The 25,629-nt window shown below is 43.3% G+C and overlaps 2 protein-coding genes across 5 annotated transcripts in view; one reads left to right on the forward strand and one right to left on the reverse strand.

The window, feature by feature from the left end:
• The window catches only part of cdc42 (cell division cycle 42), a 30,292-nt gene extending 28,320 nt beyond the window's left edge, over nucleotides 1–1,972 (reverse strand). Inside the window, exon 1 of one of the 4 annotated variants that reach the window (XM_020483371.2) lies at nucleotides 1,698–1,972. The gene's annotated coding sequence lies outside the window, so the exon portion shown is untranslated. Of the gene's footprint in view, nucleotides 1–1,358; nucleotides 1,521–1,608 lie in introns of those variants that run through there. The other 3 variants (XM_031825131.1, XM_031825132.1, XM_020483372.2) reach the window with 3 other exon arrangements.
• A 16,103-nt stretch (nucleotides 1,973–18,075) lies between these two features.
• Nucleotides 18,076–21,427, forward strand: snrpe (small nuclear ribonucleoprotein polypeptide E). The gene is made up of 5 exons (XM_020483374.2): nucleotides 18,076–18,271; nucleotides 18,587–18,613; nucleotides 18,773–18,835; nucleotides 18,960–19,038; nucleotides 21,163–21,427. The coding sequence occupies exons 1-5, from the start codon at nucleotides 18,218–18,220 to the stop codon at nucleotides 21,216–21,218; spliced, it is 279 nt and encodes a 92-aa protein (XP_020338963.1). The 5' UTR covers nucleotides 18,076–18,217; the 3' UTR covers nucleotides 21,219–21,427.
• The last annotated feature ends 4,202 nt before the right edge of the window (nucleotides 21,428–25,629 follow it).

The raw sequence follows: 25,629 nt of genomic DNA on the forward strand, positions 1-25,629 counted from the left end.
ATACTTATGATGCTTCCTGATAGCAAGCGGACAAGAAGATGAGTGACGAGTGTATGGGTTTTCAATAAACAGCCACCACCTTTGTTGCATGTAGGCCCGTGAGAACATGGAATCACATCCCGATTAGAGCTGGTCCACACACCTCTCCAAAATGTTGTCATTTTCTGTAGGCCTCTGGCCTGTTGAAAGGAAACAACTTCAATAGTTGCCAACCAATACCTAGCAATGTGGACTTATCGCCTATGTGGACTCAGATTACACCGCTCTGTCAGTCAGCTACTTTCACTGCCTTGGTTGACCTTGTTTCAGAGTGCTGGCTGGCTAACAAACACAAATGAGTGGATTAAGGCTGATGCAATCATTATCACAACAGTAAAGTGTTGTCTCCATCTCCAAACACACACACACATGTGCCTAATGTTGAACTAATGCTAGGATGCCCAGATATTCCAAGAATGTCAATAGAAGATTCACCATCCCACCCCTTTGCAGATGTTCTCCCACCTAGGACACTTTTACAGAAGGGGCAGAGAGACACACAATGCAGCTGTGCAATGACTTTCAGGGACTTTCCCATCTGGGTTTACAGTACAATGCTGTGCAGCATAGACTATCAAAAGCAGCTTTATCTGCAAGGCGGTGTCTGGTATTACACCGGATTTACTCACTGAAAGGCTTTAGTGATCTTTCACAGCCTCCCTGTTTCCTTCCTACAGCCTATGTAGAAAACACACTGACACACGTACTGCTAGCCAACCCACATAACCATACTTCTTTTAAAGGTCTATGCCTTTTTCTGAATGTAACGTTAGTCTGTCAATAAGTACAGTACACCAAACAAATGAAATCAATGTACCACAAAGTCAGAGTTTGGTTGAATTGCTTTTCTATCAGAACTGACTGAATGGCACTGTGGAAGGGGACAAAAAAAACAAATCAGCTTTACACAACCATATACCCGATGTACCACTATCCATTTATTAACTAACCATGAGCTAACCAGCTAGCTAATTAAAGATGGCTCGTAGCTACTATTCGATGGCCTAATCTATCTGTCTGACAATTCTAAAACATTGGTAGAAAAATGGTCAACAATCAAAATAATAACACTCGTAACTAGGTAACATTACACGCTACGTTGTGAAATAATGGAAACGTCTGTGCTGGCTACCATCGTTCAATCATTCCTCCTGGCTTCCTCCTAGCAGCAACGTTAACTACCCTCCCAGGCGGTTTTAAGCAGAGAGCGACCATCGCCATTCTAGCTAGCAACCTGGCTAGCTAACAGCTAGTAGTAACAGTGTCAATCAACGATGAAGAAACACAGATTAACGTAACTGAATTGTTTTTATACAAACCCTGTCAGATCGATTGCTTTAAGTACGTTAATCCACTAGTTCATTTAGATAACGTTAGCGATCATTTAATTGAAAAAGTCTGATTAGCGTTGATTTAGCTAGTTAGTTTGGCTAGCGGCTTCCTTTCGCTAGTTTGCAGTAGCTACCGTAGTAAACGACGTTAGATTGGCTACCAAGCGGATGCTGTTGTTGAATGAGATGACAAAAGCAAACATTTTATCTCCAATGGAGTAAACAACCAGATACCTACGTTGATAGTGACATGTTAGTTATAACACCGACAGTAACTAGCTACTATACGTGAAGAAATAATTTATTAAAAATAGTCATTTTCCGTACCGTATCCTCTTTATTTGTGTCTCTGCGGCGGGCGTTGGCAGGTTCACGCTAGGGGCTTTCTAGTCAAAAGTGCAGGGGCACGTGCGTAGAACGTAATGCGTGACATGTTAATAAGAAATCACTTATAGCAAAATTGATTGATTGACTCCAAATGATTTACATTTCAATAACAGTGAACATGAATATATTCCCTAGTAAGAATAGTGCAGTACAATACCGGTATTATCTTACTCTGTGTTAATGCACATACATTTTTTTTTTAATGAGAAGACCTGACTTTTCCCTCTATTTGCAATCACCTGATATAGTGATTGGGAGAATACGGACAGCTGTTTTCACAGTAATATTGCGTTCACACAATATCATTATTATTTTTTACTCCACTACTCAAAGGACTGCAATACAATAGCATGCCGTTAGAAGGCAGAGTACTATGTCAAAGATAATCAATATAGTGGTTTGAAAACAGATTGTGTCTTTGCTGTGAAGTGTCATCAAAAAATCTATTGACCATTTAATCAGTGTCTGCCATACGGACAGATAAGCACGGAATTGTGACCAAAAGATCTTATAGAAAAATGGTTTTGTGTCAGCTACATTAAACACTTAGCTCTGACTGAGTTCCTGGAATAAGATGCAAAACGCATTCTAACACTGTCTCCCCTCTCAGGACTATGTCCTCAAACCGGTTACCTGACCATTATCCAACCAACACTTCTACAATCTGGGACACAATGACTGCAACATAAACTATTGTGTAAAGTTATACTGTTGATGTTTACAGTGTCTCTCTTGATAGTTCTTCTGATATGCTTGCTGATTGACAGAGGTCTATTACTAAGCCAATACTCAAAACACAGAGAGAGAGAGAGAGAGAGAGACCACCAGAAAGAGATAGAGAGACAGAGAGAATAACCCATCTAAAATAAAAAATTTAACCAGAATATTTTATCTATATTTTATCTTTGATTTGATTTGGTTATCAAAATGTTTTATGACAAAAGGTGCCTTCTTAATAAAAGTAAAATCAAATTAGTCCAGTAAGTGGCGGAAATGCAATTTTCCAGTCATACAGCAGAAGTAGGCCGCTGTGTTATTCATAGTTAGATAGAGGACTCATCTTTATATCTGTACCATTGTAGTGTCTGTGACAGCTGTACCATTGTCGTTTCTGTGACAGCTGTACCATTGTAGTGTCTGTGACAGCTGTACCATTGTAGTGTCTGTGACAGCTGTACCATTGTAGTGTCTGTGACAGCTGTACCATTGTCGTTTCTGTGACAGCTGTACCATTGTAGTGTCTGTGACAGCTGTACCATTCTAGTGTCTGTGACAGCTGTACCATTGTAGTTTCTGTGACAGCTGTACCATTGTAGTTTCTGTGACAGCTGTACCATTGTAGTGTCTGTGACAGCTGTACCATTGTAGTGTCTGTGACAGCTGTACCATTGTAGTGTATGTGACAGCTGTACCATTGTACTTTCTGTGACAGCTGTACCATTGTAGTGTCTGTGACAGCTGTACCATTGTAGTGTATGTGACAGCTGTACCATTGTAGTGTCTGTGACAGCATGGGCAGTGGCATTGAGGCTATCTCCATTTTCAATTAGTGACCCAGTTGGACAAGACTCCAACAGGGTCACCAGGAGGGATCAGCCAATGAAGTTGGAAGAGTTGACTAGATTAAAACGATGGAAGCCCTCAATGGCGCTGCCCATTTTAATTGGCCTTTTGGCCACTGTATGCCTCTATCATTCTCTATGGTGTTGTTTACATCTGCACCACATGATGTGCACCATATCAGTGATCAGTATATAATGACGAGATGCTCATGTCTCCTCTCTGAGTCGTTGTCCCAAAGGCGGGAAGACAGGCGATAAGCTTGGGTCCAAAATAAAACCATAGAAACACATTGGGTTTATTTTGGACAGATTTTGTCGAGAGTGAAACATATCGCTTCGTTTCTTCCTCTCTGATCATACAGACCAAGGGTTTCCGCTAGATAGCACAGCCACAAAGTCAGAATAGTCTTATGATGTCGTAAAAGTTAATGAAAACAAAAATATTGTTTTTGTTATTAATTTTAGCAGTGTGGTTAAGGTTAGGGTTTGGTTTCAAATGACATTTTATTTTACGATCAATTGTAGAATTAGGCGGGTTTTATGACTTTGTGGTGTGGTAACTATTGACGAACCCCATACCGTAGTGGTTGTTTGGAAACTCTGCGAGAATCGAAAGAGGCTGTAGTAGTGAATGAGATTATGCTGGGTCCCAGCCCATTCGGGAGTGACCGGGAATAAAATAGTAGACCAGGTAGCCAAAAGGGCTTTAAAACGAGATATAATTTATATTCTTGCTCCATTGGGTAGAGGTAAGGCCAAATGTAAGATTAGTGCAGTTATGATTGATGTGTGGCAGAAGAGATAGGATTCAGAGCGCAAGGGCCAGCATTTATATGCCCTCCAAAGAAAGGTTGGTGGACGAAGATTCAAGGGTCAGATTAGGAAGGAAGAGGTGGTGTTTTCTCGGTTGCGTCTATGACATTGTCCATTGAACTCTTCATTATATTTGGTTAGCAAGCATGTGAAGGGTTTGTGTATGGTTGATGAAACAGTGAAGCAACACTACATATTAGTTTGTTTCTGTGTACCATTGGTTGCTTGCTTTCTTATTGGATAAATTAGGCCTAGCACACGTGTCACTATAGCTATCTGTTATTTTGCATACGTCTTAGCTAGTATCAAACCACAAGCCTACAGTGATTTAGAATACATTATTATACATCTTGTGTCATCATAGTTATCTATTCCCTATTTTCCTTCCAGACCCTCAGCAGCTCAGTTGCGCTCTGCCTGCAGAGGAGTTTCCCCCTGAGCAGCAGCACTGTGAGCAGTAGTGGAGCCCCAGTCTGGGGCAGGAGGACCCAGAGCCCATAGAGATTAAAAAGGAACGGGAGCTCAGGACCAGTCAGGAGGAAGAGCAGCTTTAAGAACTGGAGTCCGACACCATACAGCAGTGTTGCCCAACCCTGGTTCTCTAGTACCCCCAACAGTACACATGTTCATTGTAGCCCTGGCCAAACACACCTCATTCAACTAATTGAGGGCTTGGTGATGAGTTGACAAGTTTAATCAGGTGTGCTTGGCCAGGGTTACAATAAAAAGGTATACTGTTGGGGCTACTGGAGGACCAGGGTTGGGAAACCCTCCTGTCACGCCCTGGTCTTAGTATTTTGTGTTTTCTCTATTATTTTGGTCAGGCCAGGGTGTGACATGGGTTTATTATGTGGTGTGTTTAGTCTTGTTTTTTTGTAGGTATTGGGATTGTGGTATAGTGGGGTTATCTAGAAAAGTCTATGGTTGCCTGAAGTGGTTCTCAGAGGCAGGTGTTTATCGTTGTCTCTGATTGGGAACCATATTTAGGCAGCCATATTCTTTGAGTGTTTCGTGGGGGATTGTTCCTGTCTCTGTGTTTGTTGTCACGAGATAGGCTCAGTCACTTTGTTTTTTCTTGTTTCCTTGTTTTGGAAGAGAAGAGAAGAGAAGAGAAGAGAACGAGCGCCATTCTCCTTGCAGAGATGGTGCTAAATACATCAACACGGTCGGTCCCTGGGATTGGGCTGGCCAACACGATTCGGTTTGCTTGGAAGGAAAAGGAGTTGGAGCCTTTAGGACGGGAAACTTTTGGAAGGATAATATTGATGGGGATTCTAAAGCTGACGGTGAAGGACGTGTTTTGTTTCCAAGGCAACTCGTTGGAGGGAGCATACGACGTGGCACTATATACAGAGGAGAAACACGATGATATCCTGAGAAGGGCAAGAGCAGTGGGAGGTGAGAGGCCGATGAGCCACTATGAAATAACAAGCCTGGCGAAGAATAACTTTAGGGTTGTAACTGTCAACATTTACAACCCATACGTTAAGGACGAAGAGGTGAGGGCCTTTCTGGGGAGATGCATGGATAACGTCTCCTCAACAAGGCACCTCAAAGACTCCCTTGGGTTTTGGAATGGGAGGAGAGGCTTCCAGGCCCTCCTCAGGGAGGACCCAAAGGGACATGGTGGCTACCTCCATCCTCCTGCTATGTTCTCCCTAGGGGCTGACAGGGGGACGTTGTTTTATGCACGTCAGCCCCCATTTTGCAGGCGCTGTATGGCCTACGGCCACATTTTCACCTCGTGCAGCACAAGAAAATGCAGATTTTGTGGATCTGAGGAACACGAGGCGAGGGATTGTGACAAGCCTAAGGCGTGCCACGGGTGTGGATCGTCAGCACACCTGTGGCGGGGGTGCCCGGCTCGTCAGAGGTCATATGCGTCTGCGGCTGGGGGGGGAGCAGGAGCGGGGGATGGGGGAAGAAGAGGAGGGGAAGGAAGCACGCCTCATGACCAGAGTACAGGTCCAGAGGGGAAGGCCGCAAGGAAGGAGGAGGAGCAATAAGAGGCGGATGGAAGAGAGAAGGAAACGGAAGGCACGGGAGTGGGAGAACCAGGAAAAGCGGCGGAAGAAGGCAACCGAGTGGAGGAGCATGAGAGAGAAGAAAGCGAGGGAGGAGTGTTGGAGAAGGAGACGGTGGAAAAGCAAGTGGACTGGGGGGAAAGTGCCCTGGTGGAAGAGATGAGGGGTATGGTGGAGGAGCTGGCGGGGGGGGAGGGTGGTATCTCTCCACTGCCGCCATCACCAAAGAAGAGAATGAAGAGGAGGGTGCGATTGGCCGACAGTGAGAGGGAGGGGATGGCCAAGAGAGTGATGGGGGTGGGAGAAACCTCTGGGTTGCTGCTGGTTTCCCCAGGCCCTCAACTTCTGTTGGGTGGGGACACACCTAACAAGACTCAGGACTGGGTACAGGAGGAGGTGGGGAGTTTTTTTGTTTGGGGACTCAACCTCCCCGATTTTTTTTTCCAAACCAGCTGCACCACTGGGGAGGGGGAGGAGTGTGGGGGTAGGCCCAGGGTCGGGAGTACGGATGGTGTTCTCACCGGTAGATATGGAGCAGGGGAGCATCGGGTGAGTCTCCTGTTTTTGTTTTTTTTCTGTCTGGGTTTAGATTTTGAGGATATTACATGTTTTTATTTTATTCTTTCATGGGGTCTAATTTTACTTTTGTTAGTTTAAATGTAAGGGGTTTAAGGGATTTTGTTAAGAGGGCGGTTTTTAGTTATTTGGAGGGTGTGGGGTTTGATTTTTGTTTTTTTACAGGAGGTTCACCTGAGGGATGGAGGGGATGTTAGTAGGTTTAAGAGGGAGTGGGACAAGGGGGAGTCGGTTTGGGGTATTGGGGGGGTGCACTCATCGGGGGCAGGGATTTTGTGTGGGCACAGGGAGGTAAAAGTGGAGGATTCTTTTGTGGTAATGCAGGGGAGGGTTATAGGGGTGGATGTCACAATAAGGGATTGTAAATTTAGATTAGTGGTGGTGTATGGGCCACAGGTGGTTGCAGACAGGAGGGAGATGGTGGACTGTCTGACGCCCCTGTGTGTCACAAATAGGAAATTAGTGATAGGGGGGGATTTTAATACAGATTTAGGAATAGGGGGGGATAGCAGTGCAGGCGCCATTACCAGGCTAATGGCTTGCCATGGTCTGGTTGATGGTGGTCTGCACACTACTCCAAAAATGGCCGGTCCTACATGGCGCAACTCCAGGGGGGTTGAGCGGAGGCTCGACTATATTTTTGTACCCATGTCTTTGGGTAAGTTGTCTGGGCGGCTGTTGCCTGTTTTCTTTTCGGATCACGACGGGGTGCTCCTGCAGGTGGGGTCGCCAGTCTGCCTCTTTGGTAGGGGGTACTGGAAGTTAGATCGGGATGTGCTGGAGGAGCAGGCTTTTGTTGACGGGTTTTATGGTTTCTTTTGGAGGCTTGAAGGCCTCCGGTCCATGTGCGAGGGGGTGTTAGAGTGGTGGGAATTAGTTAAGGTGAGGATTAGGGCTTTTATAATAGGGTATTGCAAGAGGAAAAAAAGGGAGGAGAGGAGGGAGGTGGATCGTATCCAAAGGTTAATTGAACACGAGTACGAGGCAGGCAACCTCGGCGGGTCGTTTGACTGGGAGAGATCCGCTACCCTAAAGGCGCAGCTCAGGGAGTTGCAGGAGCGGAAGGCTCGAGCTTTCCTGGAGCGTGCGCATAGTGGCTTTCTAGAACACAATGAGACTTGTTCCGCTATGTTCTTTAAGTCGGTTAGGGCCAGACAGAGTAGGAAGGTAATGCATGGCGTTAGGGAAGAAAATGGTAGTATAGTTAGAGAACCAGATGATATGGTCAGGGTGACAACTGATCATTTCCAAGGTTTATTTAAGGAAAGGGAAATAGATGTAGAGCAGGGAAATGTGTTTTTAGAACACTTGTCCAGGCGGTTGCCGGAGGACATTAGAGAAGTGATGGAGGCCCAGATTTCACTAGAAGAGGTTGAGAGCGCTCTTAGGAGGATGGGAAAAGGGAAGGTGCCTGGGATGGATGGGCTGCCGGCTGAGTTTTATCTCAAGTTTTGGGGTATACTTGGACCAGTGGTCCTCGAAGTCTTGAAGGCCATCCTTGAGACTGGGGTCCCGGGGGGATCAATGGCTGTTGGTGTGCTGTCACTTTTATATAAGAAGGGGGAAGTAACAGACCTTGGCAACTGGCGGCCGTTGACCATGCTGTGCGTAGATTACAAGCTACTTGCAAAGGTTTTAGCAGACCGGTTGCGCACAGCCCTTCCCTATGTCGTTCATGAGGATCCGACGTGCGGGGTAGAGGGCCGCTCTATTAGATGGAACCTACAGTTAATCAGGGACTCCATCGCTTGGGTTGAAGATAGAGGACTGCCTTTAATGGTAGCAGCGCTAGATCAGGCGAAAGCCTTTGATCGCGTGAATAGATCCTTTTTATTCAGAGTGTTAGGTCGATTAGGATTTGGGGAGAAGTTCATAGGATGGATTCGTACATTATATGTCGGAGCGGGGTGCCGAGTTAGTGTAAATAGTCACTTGGGTGACGTTTTTGACCTCTCGTCTGGGGTCAGGCAGGGGTGCCCACTCTCGGCTCTCCTCTTCGTTCTGTACATGGAGCCTCTGGGGGCTGCCATTAGGGCAGACACAGGGGTGGAAGGCTTGTTGATCCCTGGAAGTGGTGGGCTGCGTGTTAAGATGACGCAGTACGCCGACGACACTTCCTTGCTGCTGTGCAAGGACTCGTGCCTGACAAGGTCCCTTGCCATCTTTGGGGATTTCACCCGAGCGTCGGGAGCGGTTCTGAACCATGCAAAGTCTTCAGTCAAGTTTTTCGGTAGATGGCGCGTTAGAACGGATGTGCCCGGGGGGTTATCTCTCTGTGAGGGGGCCCTGAGGATTCTCGGGGTCCATTTTGAGACCTCCGGCTCAGCGACGCTAAACTGGAACATGCGTATCGCAGTGGTACAGAGGAAGCTAGCAATGTGGAAGGCTAGGTATTTGTCTTTTATGGGCAAAGTCCTGGTCCTAAAGGTGGATGTGTTGCCGTCTCTTTTGTATTTGGCGTACATCTACCCATTGCCGGCTTGTCTGAGGAGGCCTCTAGTGAGGCTTGTGTTTCAGTTCATGTGGAGTGGCAGGTGCGAGTGGGTCGCCAGGGCACGCATGATCTGTCCCATCGGGGAGGGAGGTAGGGGGGTACCACATTTCCCCCTCAAGCTGGACACAATTTTTGTTTCTTTCTTGTTAACGGAGCTTGCTCATCCAGTGATACACCCGTCCGGTTACCTCCTGCGGGTGTTCTTCTCGTATCAGGCGAGAAGCGTAATGGTGTGGTCTAACACGGGTCCTCGGGCGGAACAGCTGCCGTGGCACTTTGGTCATGCGGCCAAGTGGCTGCGTGAGCACCCTGAGGTTGAAGTTGCCCGAGTAGGTTTAGATCACAGGCACCTGTACGAGGAGGTCAGAGAGGCAGGGAGTCCGGCGCCTGTAGCCTTATCTCCAATGACTGCAAACTACTGACAAGTCTTGCATGAACCAAATTGGGACCCTAGCCTGAATGCAGACATTTTGCCAATCTTTCATAATGCTGCAACATGTGAAACCAAAGTGCTTGTCTGTGTAAAGAATTGTCTATTTTCTTATTCTTGTGTCCTTTTGGTGTATTCAAGTGTCACTAAATAGTAAAGTATCTCTGTGAGATCTTGATCTGCACCAGTGTTTTCAAAGGTAAATTATTTTTACCATTGGTATCAAACTCTGCAATTCTTATCTTCTCATTGACAAAACGTCAGCTTTATTAGTGCAGATTGTGGATTCTATCAATGTAATTGTCTGCATACTTTGCAATCACCCATATTGTTTTTGTAAATATATACATAATTTCAAATATATTTTCCTTTATTATTTTCCCCTAATCCTCCCCTAATTGGAGTAAACTAATGTACAACAATACTTAGGCTTCTACTTCCAGTTTATACAGTACCAGTCAAAAGTTTGGACACCTATTCATTCAAGGGTTTTTCTTTATTTTCACTATTTTCTACATTGTAGAGTAATAGTGAAGACACCAAAACTATGAAATACTGTAACACATATGGAATCATGTAGTAACAAAAAAGTGTTAAACAAATCCAAATATGTTTTATATTTGAGATGCTTCAAAGTAGCCACTGTTTGCCTTGATGACAAGCTTTGCACACTCTGGCATTCCTGCAACCAGCTTTGAGGTAGTCACCTGGAATGCATTTCAATTAACAGGTGTGCCATGTTTAAAATTCATTTGTGAAATGTATTTCCTTTTTAATGCATTTGAGCCAATCAATTGTGTTTTGACAAGGTAGGGGTGGTATACTGAAGATAACCCTATTTGATAAAAGACCAAGTCCATATTATTTAAAGAACAGCTCAAATAAGCAAAGAGAAATGACAGTCCATTACTTTAAAGACATCAGTCAATCTGGAAAATGTAAAAAAAATGTAGCGTTTCTTCAAGTGCAGTCACAAAAACTATCAAGCGCTATGGTGAAACTGGCTCTCATGAGGACCGCGACAGGAAGAGGATAAGTTTGAGTTAACAGCCTTAGAAATTGCAGCCCAAATAAATGCATCACAGAGATCAAGTAAGATATCAACTAGTCAGAGGAGACTGCGTGAATCAGGCCTTCATAGTCGAATTGCTGCAAAGAAACCACAACTAAAAGGACACAATAAGAAGAAGAATCTTGCTTGGGCCAAGAAATACGAGCAATGGACAATAGACTAGTGAAAATCTGTCCTTTGGTCTGATGAGTCCAAATTTGAGATTGTTGGTCCAACCGTGTGTCTTTGTGATACGCAGAGTAGGTGAATGGATGATCTCTGTATGCGTGGTTCCCACCGTGAAGCATGGAGGAGGAGGTGTGATGGTGTAGGGGTTCTTTGCTGGTGACTGTAGGTGATTTATTTAGAATTCAAGGCACAGTTAACCAGCATGGCTACCACAGCATTCTGCAGCAATACACCATCCCATCTGGTTTGCACTTAGTGGTACTATCATTTGTTTTTCAACAGGACAATGACCGAAAACACACCTCCAGGCTGTGTAAGGGCTATTTGTGTGTGATGGAGTGATGGAGTGCTGCATCAGATGACCTGGTCTCCACAATCCCCCGACATCAACCCAATTGAGATGGTTTGGGCCACAGAGAAAAGGAAAAGCAGCCAACAAGTGCTCAGTATATGTGGGAACTCCTTCAAGACTGTTGGAAAAGCATTCCTCATGAAGCTGGTTGAGAGAAGACCAAGAGTGTGCAAAGCTGTCAAAGGCAAAGGGTGGTTTCTTTGAAGAATCTAAACTAGATTTAGGTTTGTTTACCACTTTATGTACTGCATGACTCCATATGTGTTATTTCATAGATTTGATGTCTTCACTATTATTCTACAATGTAGAAAATAGTAAAAATAAAGAGAACCCCTTGAATGAGTAGGTGTCCAAATTTGACTGGTACTGTACATACTATATACATTTTACAAAGAGAATATGTTACATGAGTTGTCTTTTGTTTGTTTTTAGTCCCAGCCGTCAGCTACCCTCAACCCCTCTAATCTATTTCTGAAGACCATCCAGTTGAGTTCGAGCTGACATATTTTTCTCACTGTGCTATTCCACAAAAGTTCTGAACCTTTCTATTCTCATAGTATCTTTAATTTACAATATGTAGAAAACTCTTAGCACAAATGATATTGATTGATTTGACTATGACTTTTCAAAAATCACCCAGCATTGCTATTTGTATTGCTATTTGCTCCAAGTAAATGTTGCATTTTTGGCCATTCCTGAACAATAATACAGAAAAATAAGCTACATATGGGCAGTACCAAAACAAGTGATCTCATGATTCTGTCTCTACGCAGCAAAATCTGCAGAGGACGGCTGTATCCCCCATATATAACACATTGGTTGCAATAATTTTTTATAATGATTTAAATTAAAAAACACAAGTGTTGAATCCGCCGTCATTTTGTGTATCAGTTCATAAACCATGTGCCATGAAATCGGTACATGGGAAATCTCCTCCCAACTATTTTGCAACCTGTATGGCACAGCAGTCCGTTTTTTGGTCCTTAAATTAAACTGGAATACTTTATCACAATTTTCGTTAACCAATCGGTCTCTAATGCAGGATTTCTTACCTTCCCCTTGCCTCCATTTTTGCAGTAATGCTGCAATCAGTTGGTTGTAATTTGACAGAGCAGGCATTTCCGTATTTTTGTTAATTGCATGTGACATAACTCCACCAGTCCTTACTGATATCATTTACAAAGACTACAGTAAAAAAAATATATAACTTTTTATTTGATCAATTAGTATATTTGAGTTTAACCACAATATTTGTTCTGTAATTTCTGGTGGATTAAAGTGAAATTGCAACTAGCTTTCTATGGCGATATTTCTGAGATTATTTAATTTTCAAATACAGTGCCTCCAGAAAGTATTCAGACCCCTTGACTTTTGTTATGTTACAGCATTATTCTAAAATGTATTAAATAATGTTTTCCCCTCATCAATCTACACACACACACACACACACACACACACACACACACACACACACACACACACACAATACCTCATAATAAAAAGGAAAAAATACATTTCTGAATATTTTCTCATTTATAAAAAATGAAACTGAAATCACATTTACATAAGTATTCAGACCCTTTACTCAGTACTTTGTTGAAGCACCTTTGGCAGTGATTAAAGCATCAAGTCTTCTTGGGTATGACGCTATAAGCTTGGCACACCTGTATTTGGGGAGTTTCTCCCATTCTTCTCTGAAGATCCTTTCAAGCTTTGTAAGGTTAGATGGGAGCGTTGCTGCACAGCTATTTTCAGGTCTCTCCAGAGATGTTTGATCAGGTTCAAGTCCGGGCTCTGGCTGGGCCACTCAAAGACAAATTACGGACTCCTCTTTAAACCTGCGTATTCCTCCAAAGCTCAGTTGTCCTGAGTCTGCACAACTCTGCCAGGACCTAGGATCAAGAGAGACACTCAAGTACTATATCTCTTGACACATTGATGAAAATAATCATGGCCTCTAAACCTTCAAGCTGCATACTGGACCCTATTCCAACTAAACTACTGAAAGAGCTGCTTCCTGTGCTTGGCCCTCCTATGTTGAACATAATGAACGGCTCTCTATCCACCGGATGTGTACCAAACTCACTAAAAGTGGCAGTAATAAAGCCTCTCTTGAAAAAGCCAAACATTGACCCAGAAAATATAAAAAACCATCGGCCTATATCGAATCTTCCGTTCCTCTCAAAAAAATTTGAAAAATCTGAAAATAAACAATGTATACGAAATGCTTCAGTCTGGTTTTAGACCCCATCATAGCACTGATGGTGTGCTATTGTGAAGGTGGTAAATGACCTTTTAATGGCGACAGACCGAGGCTCTGCATCTGTCCTCGTGCTCCTAGACCTTAATGCTGCTTTTGATACCAATCGATCACCACATTCTTTTTGAGAGATTGGAAACCCAAATTGGTCTACACGGACAAGTTCTGGACTGGTTTAGATCTTATCTGTCGGAAGGATATCAGTTTGTCTCTGTGAATGGTTTGTCCTCTGACAAATCAACTGTAAATTTCGGTGTTCCTCAAGATTCCGTTTTAGGACCACTATTGTTTTCACTTTATATTTTACCTCTTGGGGATGTCATTAGAAAACATCATGTTAACTTTCACTGCTATGCGGATGACACGCAGCTGTACATTTCAATGAAACATGGTGAAGACCCAAAATTGCCCTCGCCTGTGTTTCAGACATAAGGAAGTGGATGGCTGAAAACGTTCTACTTTTAAACTCGGACAAAACAGAGATGATTGTTTTAGGTCCCAAGAAACAAAGAGATCTTCTGTTGAATCTGACAATTAATCTTGATGGTTGTACAGTCGTCTCAAATAAAACTGTGAAGGACCTCTACGTTACTCTGGACCCTAATCTCTCTTTTGACGAACATATCAAGACTGTTTCAATGACAGCTTTTTTCCATCTACGTAACATTGCAAAAATCAGAAACTTTCTGTCCAAAAATGATGCAGAAAAATTCATCCATGCTTTTGTTACTTCTAGGTTAGACTACTGCAATGCTTTACTTTCCGGCTACCCGGATAAAGCACTAAATAAACTTCATTTAGTGCTAAATACGGCTGCTAGAATCCTGACTAGAACCAACAAATTTGATCATATTACTCGAGTGCAAGCCTCCCTACACTGGCTTCCTGTTAAGACAAGGTCTGATTTCAAGGTTTTACTGCTAACCTACAAAGCATTACATGGGCTTGCTCCTACCTATCTTTCTGATTTGGTCCTGCCGTACATACCTACACGTACGTTACGGCCACAAGACGCAGGCCTTCCAATTGTGCCTAGAATTTCTAAGCCAACAGCTGGAGGCAGGGCTTTCTCCTATAGCGCTCCATTTTTATGGAATGGTCTGCCTACCCATGTGAGAGACGCAGACTCGGTCTCAACCTTTAAGTCTTTACTAAAGACTCATCTCTTCAGTGGGTCATATGATTGAGTGTAGTCTGGCCCAGAAGTGTGAAGGTGAACGGAAAGGCTCTGGAGCAACGAACCGCCCTTGCTGTCTTTGCCTGGCTGGGTCCCCTCTCTCCACTGAGATTCTCTGCCTCTAACCCTATTACAGGGGCTGAGTCACTGGCTTACTGGTGCTCTTTCAAGCCGTCCCTAGGAGGGGTGCGTCACTTGAGTGGGTTGAGTCACTGACGTGTTCTTCCTGTCTGGGTTGGCGCCCCCCCCCCCCCCCCCCCTTGGGTTATGCCGTGGCGGAGATCTTTGTGGGCTATACTCGGCATTGTCTCAGGATTGTAAGTTGGTGGTTGAAGATATCCCTCTAGTGGTGTGGGGTCTGTGCTTTGGCAAAGTGAGGGGGGTTATATCATTCCTGTTTAGCCCTGTCCGGGGGTATCATCGGATGGGGCCACAGTGTCTCCTGACTCCTCCTGTCTCAGCCTCCAGTATTTATGCTGCAGTAGTTTATGTGTCGGGGGGCTAGGATCAGTTTGTTATATCTGGAGTACTTCTCCTGTCTTATCCGGTGTCCTGTGTGAATTTAAGTATGCTCTCTCTAATTCTCTCTTTCTTTCTCTCTCTCTGAGGACCTGAGCCCTAGGACCATGTCTCAGGACTAACTGGCATGATGACTCCTTGCTGTCCCCAGTCCACCTGGCCGTGCTGCTGCTCCAGTTTCAACTCAACTGCCTGCGGCTATGGAACCCTGACCTGTTCACCGGACGTGCTACCTGTCACAGACCTGCTGTTTTCAAGTCTCTAGAGACAGCAGGAGCGGTAGAGATACTCTTAATGATCGGCTATGAAAAGCCAACTGACACTTACTCCTGAGGTGCTGACTTGCTGCACCCTCGACAACTACTGTGCTTATTATTATTTGACCATGTTGGTCATTTTTGAACATTTGAACATCTTGTCCATGATCTGTTATAATCTCCACCTGGCACAGCCAGAAGAGGACTGGCCACCCCTCATAGCCTGGTTCCTCTCTAGGTTTCTTCCTAGGTTTTGGCCTTTCTAGGGAGTTTTTCCTAGCCACCGTGCTTCTACACCTGCATTGCTTGCTGTTTGGGTTTTAGGCTGGGTTTCTGTACATCACTTTGAGATATCAGCTGACGTAAGAAGGGCTATATAAATACATTTGATTTGATTTGAAAGACGTTCAGAAACTTGTCCCAAAGCCACTTCTGCATTGTATTGGCTGTGTCCTTAGGGTCATTGGCCTGTTGGTAGTGGAGCCTTCACCCCAGTCGGAAGTCCTGGAGCAGGTATTCATCAAGGATCTCTCTGTACTTTGCGGCATTCATCTTTGCCTCAATCCTGACGAGTCTCCCAGTCCCTGCCACTGAAAAACATCCCCACAGCATGATGCTACCACCACCATGCTTCACTGTAGGGATGGTGCCAGGTTTCCTCCAGACATGACGCTTGGCATTCAAGCCAAAGAGTTCAACCTTGGATTCATCAGACCAGACAATCTTGTTTCGCATTGTCTGAGAGTCTTTAGGTGCCTTTTGGTAAACTCCAAGCGGGATGTCATGTGCCTTTTACTGAGAAGTGGCTTCCATCTGGCCACTCTACCATAATGGCCTGATTGGTGGAGTGCTGCAGAGATGGTTGTCCTTCTATAAGATTCTCCCATCTCCACAGAGCAAGTGACCATCAGGTTCTTGATCACCTCCTTGACCCCAATTGCTGTTTGGCTGGACGGTCAGCTCTAGGGAGATTCTTGGTGGTTCCAAACTTCATCCATTTAAGAATGATGGAGGCCACTGTGTTCTTGGGGACTTTCAATGCTGCAGAAATGTTTTGGTACACTTCCCCAAATCTGTGCCTCAGCTCAAGGATGATCAGTGGAAGCAGGAGTCACCTGAGCTCAATTTCGAGACTCATAGCAAAGGGACTGAACACTTGTGTAAATAAGGTATTTCTGTATTTTTAATACATTTGCTAAATTAATTTTCTAAAAACCTGTTTTAATTTTGTTATTATGGGGTATTGTGTGTAGATTGCTGAGGACATTTTTCTATTGAATCCATTTTAGAACAAGGCTGTAATGTAACAAAACGTGGAAAATGTCATGGTAACTGGATACGTTCTGAAGGCACTGTAACTGAAGGTGAGAGGTTGTACTCTGAATGAAGGGGAAAAGGCCATTCTTGAACACGGGGTGAAAAACGATTCTTACTAATCGTTTTTGTATGACTGAAGCCTTCAGTGAGAGGTCCAACGCTTTAATATTGAATCATTTCTGCCCTCTGAATTCATACGCATTATATAAATAGGACCGTTTAATTTTGTCTGGTTTTCCGCTCCAAGTAGTGGAATATTTGTGCTCATATAATTAAAAAAAAACAAGTCGTTAGGTTTAGGCAGGGCCAAACGTAAACAGGTAAACTGGGATATGACTAAATAATTAATCAGGGAGATTTTTCCACAAATAAATAGGTGTTGTCCTTTCCATGATACCAACATTTTATCTAATTTGGCTAACTTTCTATTAAAATGTATTGTAGTGAGAATGTCTTTCTTTCAGGATATGAATACTGATTATGTCGACTTCACAGTTGGACCATTTTATTGGTAAACCAAACTTTTTTTTTTGCGATCCAATACATAAAATTATGCATTTGATTGAAATTCTGTTTTAATCCAGAGTCAGTGGTAGTGAGTGTGTGGATAGTCCTGTGAGTTTGCAGATCGTCCAGTTAGCCATTTGACTTTTCAGTAGTCCTATGGCTGGGGGACAGAAGCTGTCTCGGAGCCTGTTGGAGCTTGATGCTCGGGTACCACTTGCCGGACGTTAACAGAGAGAAGTCTGGAAATGTTCCGAGCCATCCTCTGACACCGCGTGCTATAGAGTTCATGGATGGCAGGAAGGTCGCCCCAGTGATATACTAAGTCGTTCGCACCACCCTCTGCAGAGCTTTGCATTCGAGGGCGGTGCAGTTTCCGTACCAGACGTTGATGTAGCCATTCGATATACTCTCGATGGTGCAACTGTAGAACCTCTTGAGGATCTGAGGGTCCATCCAACATCTATTGAGCCTCATGGGGAAGAAGAGGTGGTAATACATTCCTCATGAACCAGGGGAGGTCTGCAGAGCTTTGCATTCGAGGGCGGTGCAGTTTCCGTACCAGACGTTGATGTAGCCATTCGGTATACTCTCGATGGTGCAACTGTAGAACCTCTTGAGGATCTGAGGGTCCATGCAACATCTATTGAGCCTCATGGGGAAGAAGAGGTGGTAATACATTCTTCATGAACCAGGGGAGGTGAAGCGTTCCCCTTCAATACAGTTCTGTGGTAAGTGCCTCCCGCCTATAGGGGCGCTGCAACTTTGAGGAGAGTCAACTCTTTGCTTGCGCACGCGGAAAGCAGGAAGCGCGCCATTGAAGAACCACAACGTGAATATTTCGAGTTCCTTGTCTCCCTTCGAGTGAAACGTTTTGACAATAGTTTTTTAGGACAACAAAGCGTAAACCCACAAAGCTTAAACCCATAACGAGGATGGCGTACAGAGGACAAGGACAGAAAGTCCAGAAGGTTATGGTGCAGCCAATTGTATCCTTTCTTGATGAAAAACGTAGTACAATATTTTGCCCTAGGCTGCGTTTCATTCATTGTTAGCTACCTACTATTAGTGGTAGTTCGCTATCTACAATTACTTTTCTGCAGCTAAACATTGGTTTGATTAACGTTAATTGCATATTTCTGAAAGCAGTTAGCTAGTCCAGGAACACAATAGTGTAACCCATGATGCGTGCTCTATTATGTTACGTTAGCTAGCTAACAGTAACTCCAGAAAACATGTGCAGTCAAATCAGCCAGTTTGCTAACTAAATGTTTGACACAGTTCCTTGACCCTATGTCCACCAGAACCTTATTTTCAGGTATCTACAGAACGTAAGTTTCATCCTTTCATATTTTCTGCATTTGTCAGATCTGATGGTCGTGGTTATTGCGAGTTGCAAATGTGGTAGACTTCATGCTTTTATAATACATTACAATCATTAGCAATCTCCTCAAATATAGTCACAGCCTCTCTCCCTCTTCTCCCTGCAGCGATCTCGTATCCAAGTGTGGCTGTATGAACAGGTGAACATGCGGATAGAAGGCTGCATCATCGTAAGTGATCATCCTTCGGTATTTCCTCCTTTATTCTCTTAGCCAAAGCACCTGAAACTACACCAGGGCTGCTGACACCTAGCAAGATGTGTAGTTGAAAGCAACAAACCTCTCTCTCTCTCAGGGCTTTGATGAATACATGAACCTGGTTCTGGATGATGCTGAGGAGGTTCACATGAAGACCAAGAACAGGAAGCCCTTGGGTAAGTCGGCGTGTGCGCGCACGTGGTTGTAATGCCGCATTCATAACAAGTGGGAAACTTGGAAAAATACTACTTGTAAGCTGGGAACAAGTTGTGTGTTTTGAAAACAAATTATTGTTTTCAAAAACCATATTAATAAATGTTTTGTTGCCTCCTGAGTGGCTCAATGGTCTAAGGCTACAGTGCTAGAGAGGTCACTACAGACCTGGATTCAATCCCAGGCTCTATCACAACCGGTCGTGATTGGGAGTCCCATAGGGCGGCGCACAATTGGACCAGTGTTGTCCAGGTTAGGGGAGGGTTTGGCCGGGGTAGGCCATCATTGAAAATAAGAATTTGTTCTTAACTGACTTGCCTAGTTAAATAAAATGTAAATGCTGTTATTGAGTTCATTGCCGTATGCCTCGATCATACCTACAGCGCCATTACGCAAAATGGTACACTACATCATCGGGATATGCGTGCAACAAAGTTCAATATTCACCTAATGCTACCATTTCTGTCAAGCTGTCTACGCATACAGTTTGATGCATACATTTGATAAATCCAACGTATGCACCACACAACGCACTGCAACTGCCTCTGCAATGTTGCAAGGCCAACGCAGCGTTCCTTTGGAAATGAATGTAATTCTGGTGTACCAAAATGCTGTAATGCTGTTGGTGGAATCGAGGCGCTAGTCTGTGAAGTCAGAGTTCAGCATGTGGGAGAAGTCGGAGCTCAGCGAATATAGGCGAGTGCCCCACTAGTTATTACCGGTTGGAGGGACTTTCAAGGTGATTTTTCCAAACGGGTTGTTTCTGGGCCCAGTTTCCCAATATAATTTAGGCCTGTTGTTTTTTGTTCTACCTTGTTATTTTTTGTATTTCATTGTTAATTATTACGGCATTGTTGGGTTTAGAGCTTGCAACAAAAGCATTTCACTGTACTTTTGCATGTGACTGAAAAACACAAGTTTCAATGATGGACCTTTCCTTACAAAGGCCAAATATGTAACATGCGTTTCCCAAAACACCACACGGGAGAACAGTCGGTAAGTGCTTTGTTGGAGCGTGTGTCAATACTTATAGGATTAAAAGAAAGGCAGTGCTGCCCTCGGATCAGTGTTCCCAATTCAAATCTTACCTTAACATTATAATTATTTCAAAATACTGACGATGGATCAGCTCCTAGAGCGGTATTTTCACCTACAGCTGCAAATAGAGGCGGCTTATTCTAATGCTTGCCCGATTAAAAATGCACTAAATTACTCATTTGGCACATGATTGCGCACATTAGGCCTCACATCATGAAATATATTGAGACAAATTACAGACCATAGCCTAAAAGTAGAAAAATGTAACCAAATGTATTTCAATATGATTGAAATGGGCCTATAGCCTGTTGTATTTATATTTTAGGCATTAGATTTAGATAATTTTCAAACGCACGTATAATAACTATAGTTTGGTGAATTTGGTCTCTTGATGCTTCTGGGAAACCGGACCCTGGACATTTTTCCGACTTGGAACAAGCTAGGTGGCATAAGATAAGCTACTAAAACGCTGGCCGACCCGCCTTAAGAAAAGTGATGCGGACAAAACAAGCAAATGCCTCTTCTGAGGGGAATTGCAATATCTACGTCATTGCCCAGAGCCAATCAAATGCAGGTGTTTAACAGACCGCACTGCCATTAAAATTCATTGTTCAATATTGAAGTCAACGAGATAAGATTAGGAAGGATAGCCCTTAAGACTAGTCTGTGACCAACTCATGGTAAAGCAGCCCTGTCCTGCACGTTGGACTAATAGCATGCCGTTGTTGACACTCCATACTAGATAGGGGACGCTTGTCTTATAGGGCCTATTAATGCCATCGGATTGACAAAAACCACAAGTTGAGTAAGGACTTAATAAAAAAGCGGAATACTTTTTTTTAAACACCTTTCTCTAGTTACTTCTCATATGTTGTTGATGATCATACAACTTTCCTTTGTTGGCAGTCTGAGCAAGTGTGTCCTATCAACCAGTCTGGTCATCATGACTGTTGGCTGAAGTGTCACTTACTGTAGGCTTATCACATGTCTCTCCATCTATCCTCACTTCTCTCAATTCCTCCCTGTATCTCTCCATCCATCTCTCTCAGGGAGGATCATGCTGAAAGGAGATAACATCACCCTTCTACAGAGTGTAGCCACCTAACTCAACCCAACAGGACCAAGTCCATCCATCTCCAGCCGACATACATTTTCTAGGATATTTCTTTCCCCTTTTCGGTATTTTTTTTATTTTTTACTTTCGATTCTTTTTGCTAACAATATTGAAGCTCAATGGTGTTCGTATTACATTAATAATGTAATTGTTTATTTTTGCCAACTATTCCTCTGTAATAAATGTTTTGTTATCTGAAATATCTACTCAACCAATTACTCTTTAGTTTCTCAGTGGGAACATAGTTACCTGTAACTTTTTAAAGAATTGTAAAAAACAAATTGAAATAAGTTCAGCTGTTGGGTTGCATGGGCTACTGATTGAGATATGCTTCTAGATGTATTTTCTTCTCCCGCAATATTGACTTTCATAGCCACATACACTGAGTGTAGAAAACATTAGGAACACCTGCTCTTTCCATGATTTAGATGTACCAGAGGAATCCAGGTGAAAGCTGTGATCACTTATTAATGTCACTTGTTAAATCCACTTCAATCAGTGTAGATGAAGGGGAGGAGACGGGTTGAATAATTATTTTTAAGCCTTGAGACATGGTGTGGGAATGTGAGCCGTTCAGAGGTTGAATGAGCAAGTGTCAACTGCAACGCTGCTGTGTTTTTCATGCTACACAGTTTCCTGTGTGTATCAAGAATGGTCTACCACCCAAAGGACATCCAGCCAACTGTGGGAGGCATTAGAGTCAACATGGGTCAGCATCTCTGTGGAATGCTTTCGACACCTTATAGAGTCCATGCCCTGACGAATGAAGACTTTTCTCAGGGAAAAAGGGGGTACAACTCAATATTAGGAGTGTTCCTAATGTTTTGTACACTCTATTTCTGGACTGTGCCAATACATCGATGGTCCACCAGGAGGTGATATGCCCATACAGTATTTCAATGAAGGTCGCATAAATGTATGGATACATTTTTCAACAGGGATGCAATACTTTTTCTCATTTCATTTTGAGAATCCAGGAAATGTTGCTTGCAACGACAGTGCTGACTGCCATTATGTCAATCATCATTACCATGCATCTTACCGTAAATGGCCAAAGTATTCCCATATGGTTTTAATAGACTATTATATAAAGCACGACCTGGCCATTTCACTGTTGTGTACAATATACCTGTAACACATGATCTTGAGTAGGTCAGGAAGGCCAGCCTTAAAGGAAAAATCCATCCAAAACCACTCATTCCTTTAATTGACAGTGTTAAATAACACATATGAGAACAACATTATTTATTAATATTATTCGCCTAAACAAACGACTATCAATGTAGGAGTCTACAATTTCACCATGTTCAACCTGCAGATCGATGTGCCTCAGAGTGGAGTGTGGCATTTACAACGGCAGATACTTTTGAGGATATGGGAAAGGTTGCTCATGTTACGTCAATGGGCATCGCGGTGCATTCTGGGTAATTCAGGGACCAGGAGCGCCCTCCTTCATGGAGTGAATGGGAGTCAATTGGGGGCTAGCTCAAAAACCCGACATTAGCACAAATTTCATCAACAAGAAGTACAACATTACAAATCTTTTCAGAGGCGTGAGATTATCTTGCTATCTGTAATACCGTGTAGTTTTGGAATTGTGACATGACGTACTTTTGAGGAAAATAGGCGCGTTTCTAGACATGTACACTGATTGAAAGCGATTGCTTGACGATTAACTTAGCAACCGCGTGATGCAGCATGACAACGTGAAAGCGATTGGTCACAGTCTGCTGGATAGGGCATTACACGTTCCTTCAATCATTTGCTTCCTATCTCCTTTGTATAATATCTCTGGCAACAGTACCATGCAATGCACCCTGGACTAAAGAAGCAGAGAAGTAGGAAAAATGTGCTATACCCTCTGTTAAATGACACATTTATCGAGGTAGAACTATCGCAAAAATATGATCAATGGCTCATTCGAGAGAAGACATCTTCCCGAGTAATGACATCGGCCAGTATTGAAATCTGACATGTATGCTAGACGTTTTCGCGATCTAAACGTTGTATTCATATTAACTTCCAGTGTAGTGCGGGGACTTTATCACAGTGCTACGTCATACCGGCCGGATTTCTGCCCGCTCTTCTCCAATAACTCAGATGCATATGAAAATATGAAATGACCCAGGTAAAAGATAGAACATCACTCATAGATGCACAAAACAATATAATATTCCAGATGTGTGAGCCTTTCCTTTAAATCTGCAGTTTACAATAATATAAACATACAACGTGATGGTAACGAGCAGCCGAAGACAGACCGGAGTCCACAAGTGGGAGAAAGAAAAGGAGCAAGTAGCCTCGGCAGCGAGGGCTGAGGTGTCGTCTTACAGGACGGGAACCCTGCGCCTCATCTTAAAAGGAAGGGGTGCCACAGCTTGTGGCAACATGCATCGTTGTCAAGTGCAAGATGACCCTCATTGTGCTATGAGGAGGAATGGGCTGACTCAATGCCACGCCTCCCACACCTTCTTAAGTCCGACTGAGAACAGTGAGACTCTACAGACGTTGGCAATTGACCGTCGCACTGGTGCAGTTCTAGCAAACAAGTTTTACTAGAGGATTTCTCTACGTAGTAAGCCAATTGAAATTATTTTAAAGGTCTTCACCAGACACACACACAGTCACACACTTATACATACGTAGGCCTACATCTCATCCGTCTTTCCTCAGTCTTTCCTGTGTCTCCCCCTTTCAGACAAAGGAAACAGTGCCTGGGTCAGATAACCAACCCCCCTCTCTCTCCAGAGACCACTTCCTGTTGCTGTGTGTGTGTCTGTCTTTTCTCCCCCTTCTCATCCGTCTGACCATCCCTAAGACACCTGACCCCTCTCCTACCTCAGCCTGGCTCTGCCAGGTGTGGGTCTGTATCCTGCCCACCTCCCGCTCTCTCATTCTGTCTGTCTATTCATAGCACCCTCATTGAACATGTTTGGGGCGCAGACTCTTGTGTGGTTATTTCTTTCAACATCTGCTCTCTCTATGGCCTGTATCAAAACTCCATGAATAAATGTTATGCCGAAAGTTCAAATACATAACATCAAGGCAGATGTATTCTAATGTGATTGTTATTTCAAACTCTGGGTGGCCTTGGTACCTATTCTGATTCTCAGGGTAGTTTGTTTGTTAGTCTGTGTGTCCCTGTAAAGCCAGCACCCATTGATAGCATCATGTCATGACCTGGACTGAGAGACTAGGAAAGAATAGAACCAAGAGCTACTTGATACATTGTTATTATAGTCATGTTTGTTTATTCAAAACAGAGATGTTTGGTTGGTCGGTTTATAAAAAATGTATTCAGGGTACTTTCTTTGGGTTTTTGTGTGTATAGGGTGGGTGGGTGGTATTATGTATTTGGAAAAGGAAGGAAAACAATTACACAGAAATGTGTCAGACTTATGACATCAGTCACTGGCCCCAAAAAAAGCACACATTGAAATTGAAAAATGTTTTGCCTTTAACTTACTATATGAACATACAGTGCCTATTGAAAGTCTACCCAAATCAAATAACATTTTATTTGTCACATGCACTGAATGTAGTTGCAGGTGTCGACCTTACTGTGAAATGCTTATTTAGAAGCCCTTAACCAACAATGCAGTTTTAAGAAAAATACGATTTAAGAAAATATTTACTAAATAAAGTAAAGTAAAAAGAAAGTAACGATACGAGGCTATATACAGGGGTACCGATACCGAGTCAATGTGCGGGGGTACACACCCCTAGCACAGTCTTCACATTTTGCTGCCTTCAAATTAAATGTCAAAAGCGATTACGAAGATGTCTTTATTGCGTATGTTTTCACATGCCAGAGTTAATATTTGGTGGAAGGTACTTTGGTAGCCTACAGCTATAAATAATTTTGAATAAGATTCTACCAACTTAGAATCTTAGTTGGTAGAACATTTAAGTCTGACTGAGACTGGACCACTCAGGACCACTCAACACCTATTGGAAAGCCATTCTGCTGTGTTTTTGGCATAAAAATAATTCAGCTCTATCTGAAGGTTATGTATTCAGAAGACTGAGGCAGGGTTTCTTCTAACTTTTTATCTGGGCTTTGCTCTTTCATATTTCTTTCCATCCTGACAAACTCCCCAGTCCCTGCCAGTGACAACCATACCCATAACATGATGCTGCCACCACAATTCTTCCAAATACAGAGGGTTTGTGTGAACACATGCAGTACACTTTTTTTTATCTGTGTCAGAAACAAAAAAATAAAGTAGGAATTCAATGGTTTGATATGTCTTTGTAATGTAAATTGAATATGTTCCTTACAAAGAAATTGTTAAAATGAATCTAACCAGACTGCTATTATCCATTCCTAGGTCAAACTGGAGCAGCAGCTGCAGCTAGCGATAGCTTGTGGTAATGCAAATAGTGCTTACTGTGTCTGGTT

Source organism: Oncorhynchus kisutch, linkage group LG5 (genome assembly GCF_002021735.2).
Source record: "Oncorhynchus kisutch isolate 150728-3 linkage group LG5, Okis_V2, whole genome shotgun sequence".
In the NCBI taxonomy this organism is placed as follows: Eukaryota; Metazoa; Chordata; class Actinopteri; order Salmoniformes; family Salmonidae; genus Oncorhynchus; species Oncorhynchus kisutch.

Bases quoted from the DNA above. Each gene is read 5' to 3' on its own strand.
- snrpe (XM_020483374.2), top strand. From the start codon at position 18,218: ATGGCGTACAGAGGACAAGGACAGAAAGTCCAGAAGGTTATGGTGCAG. The intron at 18,614-18,772 runs GTAAGTTTCATC...TTCTCCCTGCAG, and splicing joins TTTTCAGGTATCTACAGAAC to CGATCTCGTATCCAAGTGTG. The intron at 18,836-18,959 runs GTAAGTGATCAT...TCTCTCTCTCAG, and splicing joins GGATAGAAGGCTGCATCATC to GGCTTTGATGAATACATGAA.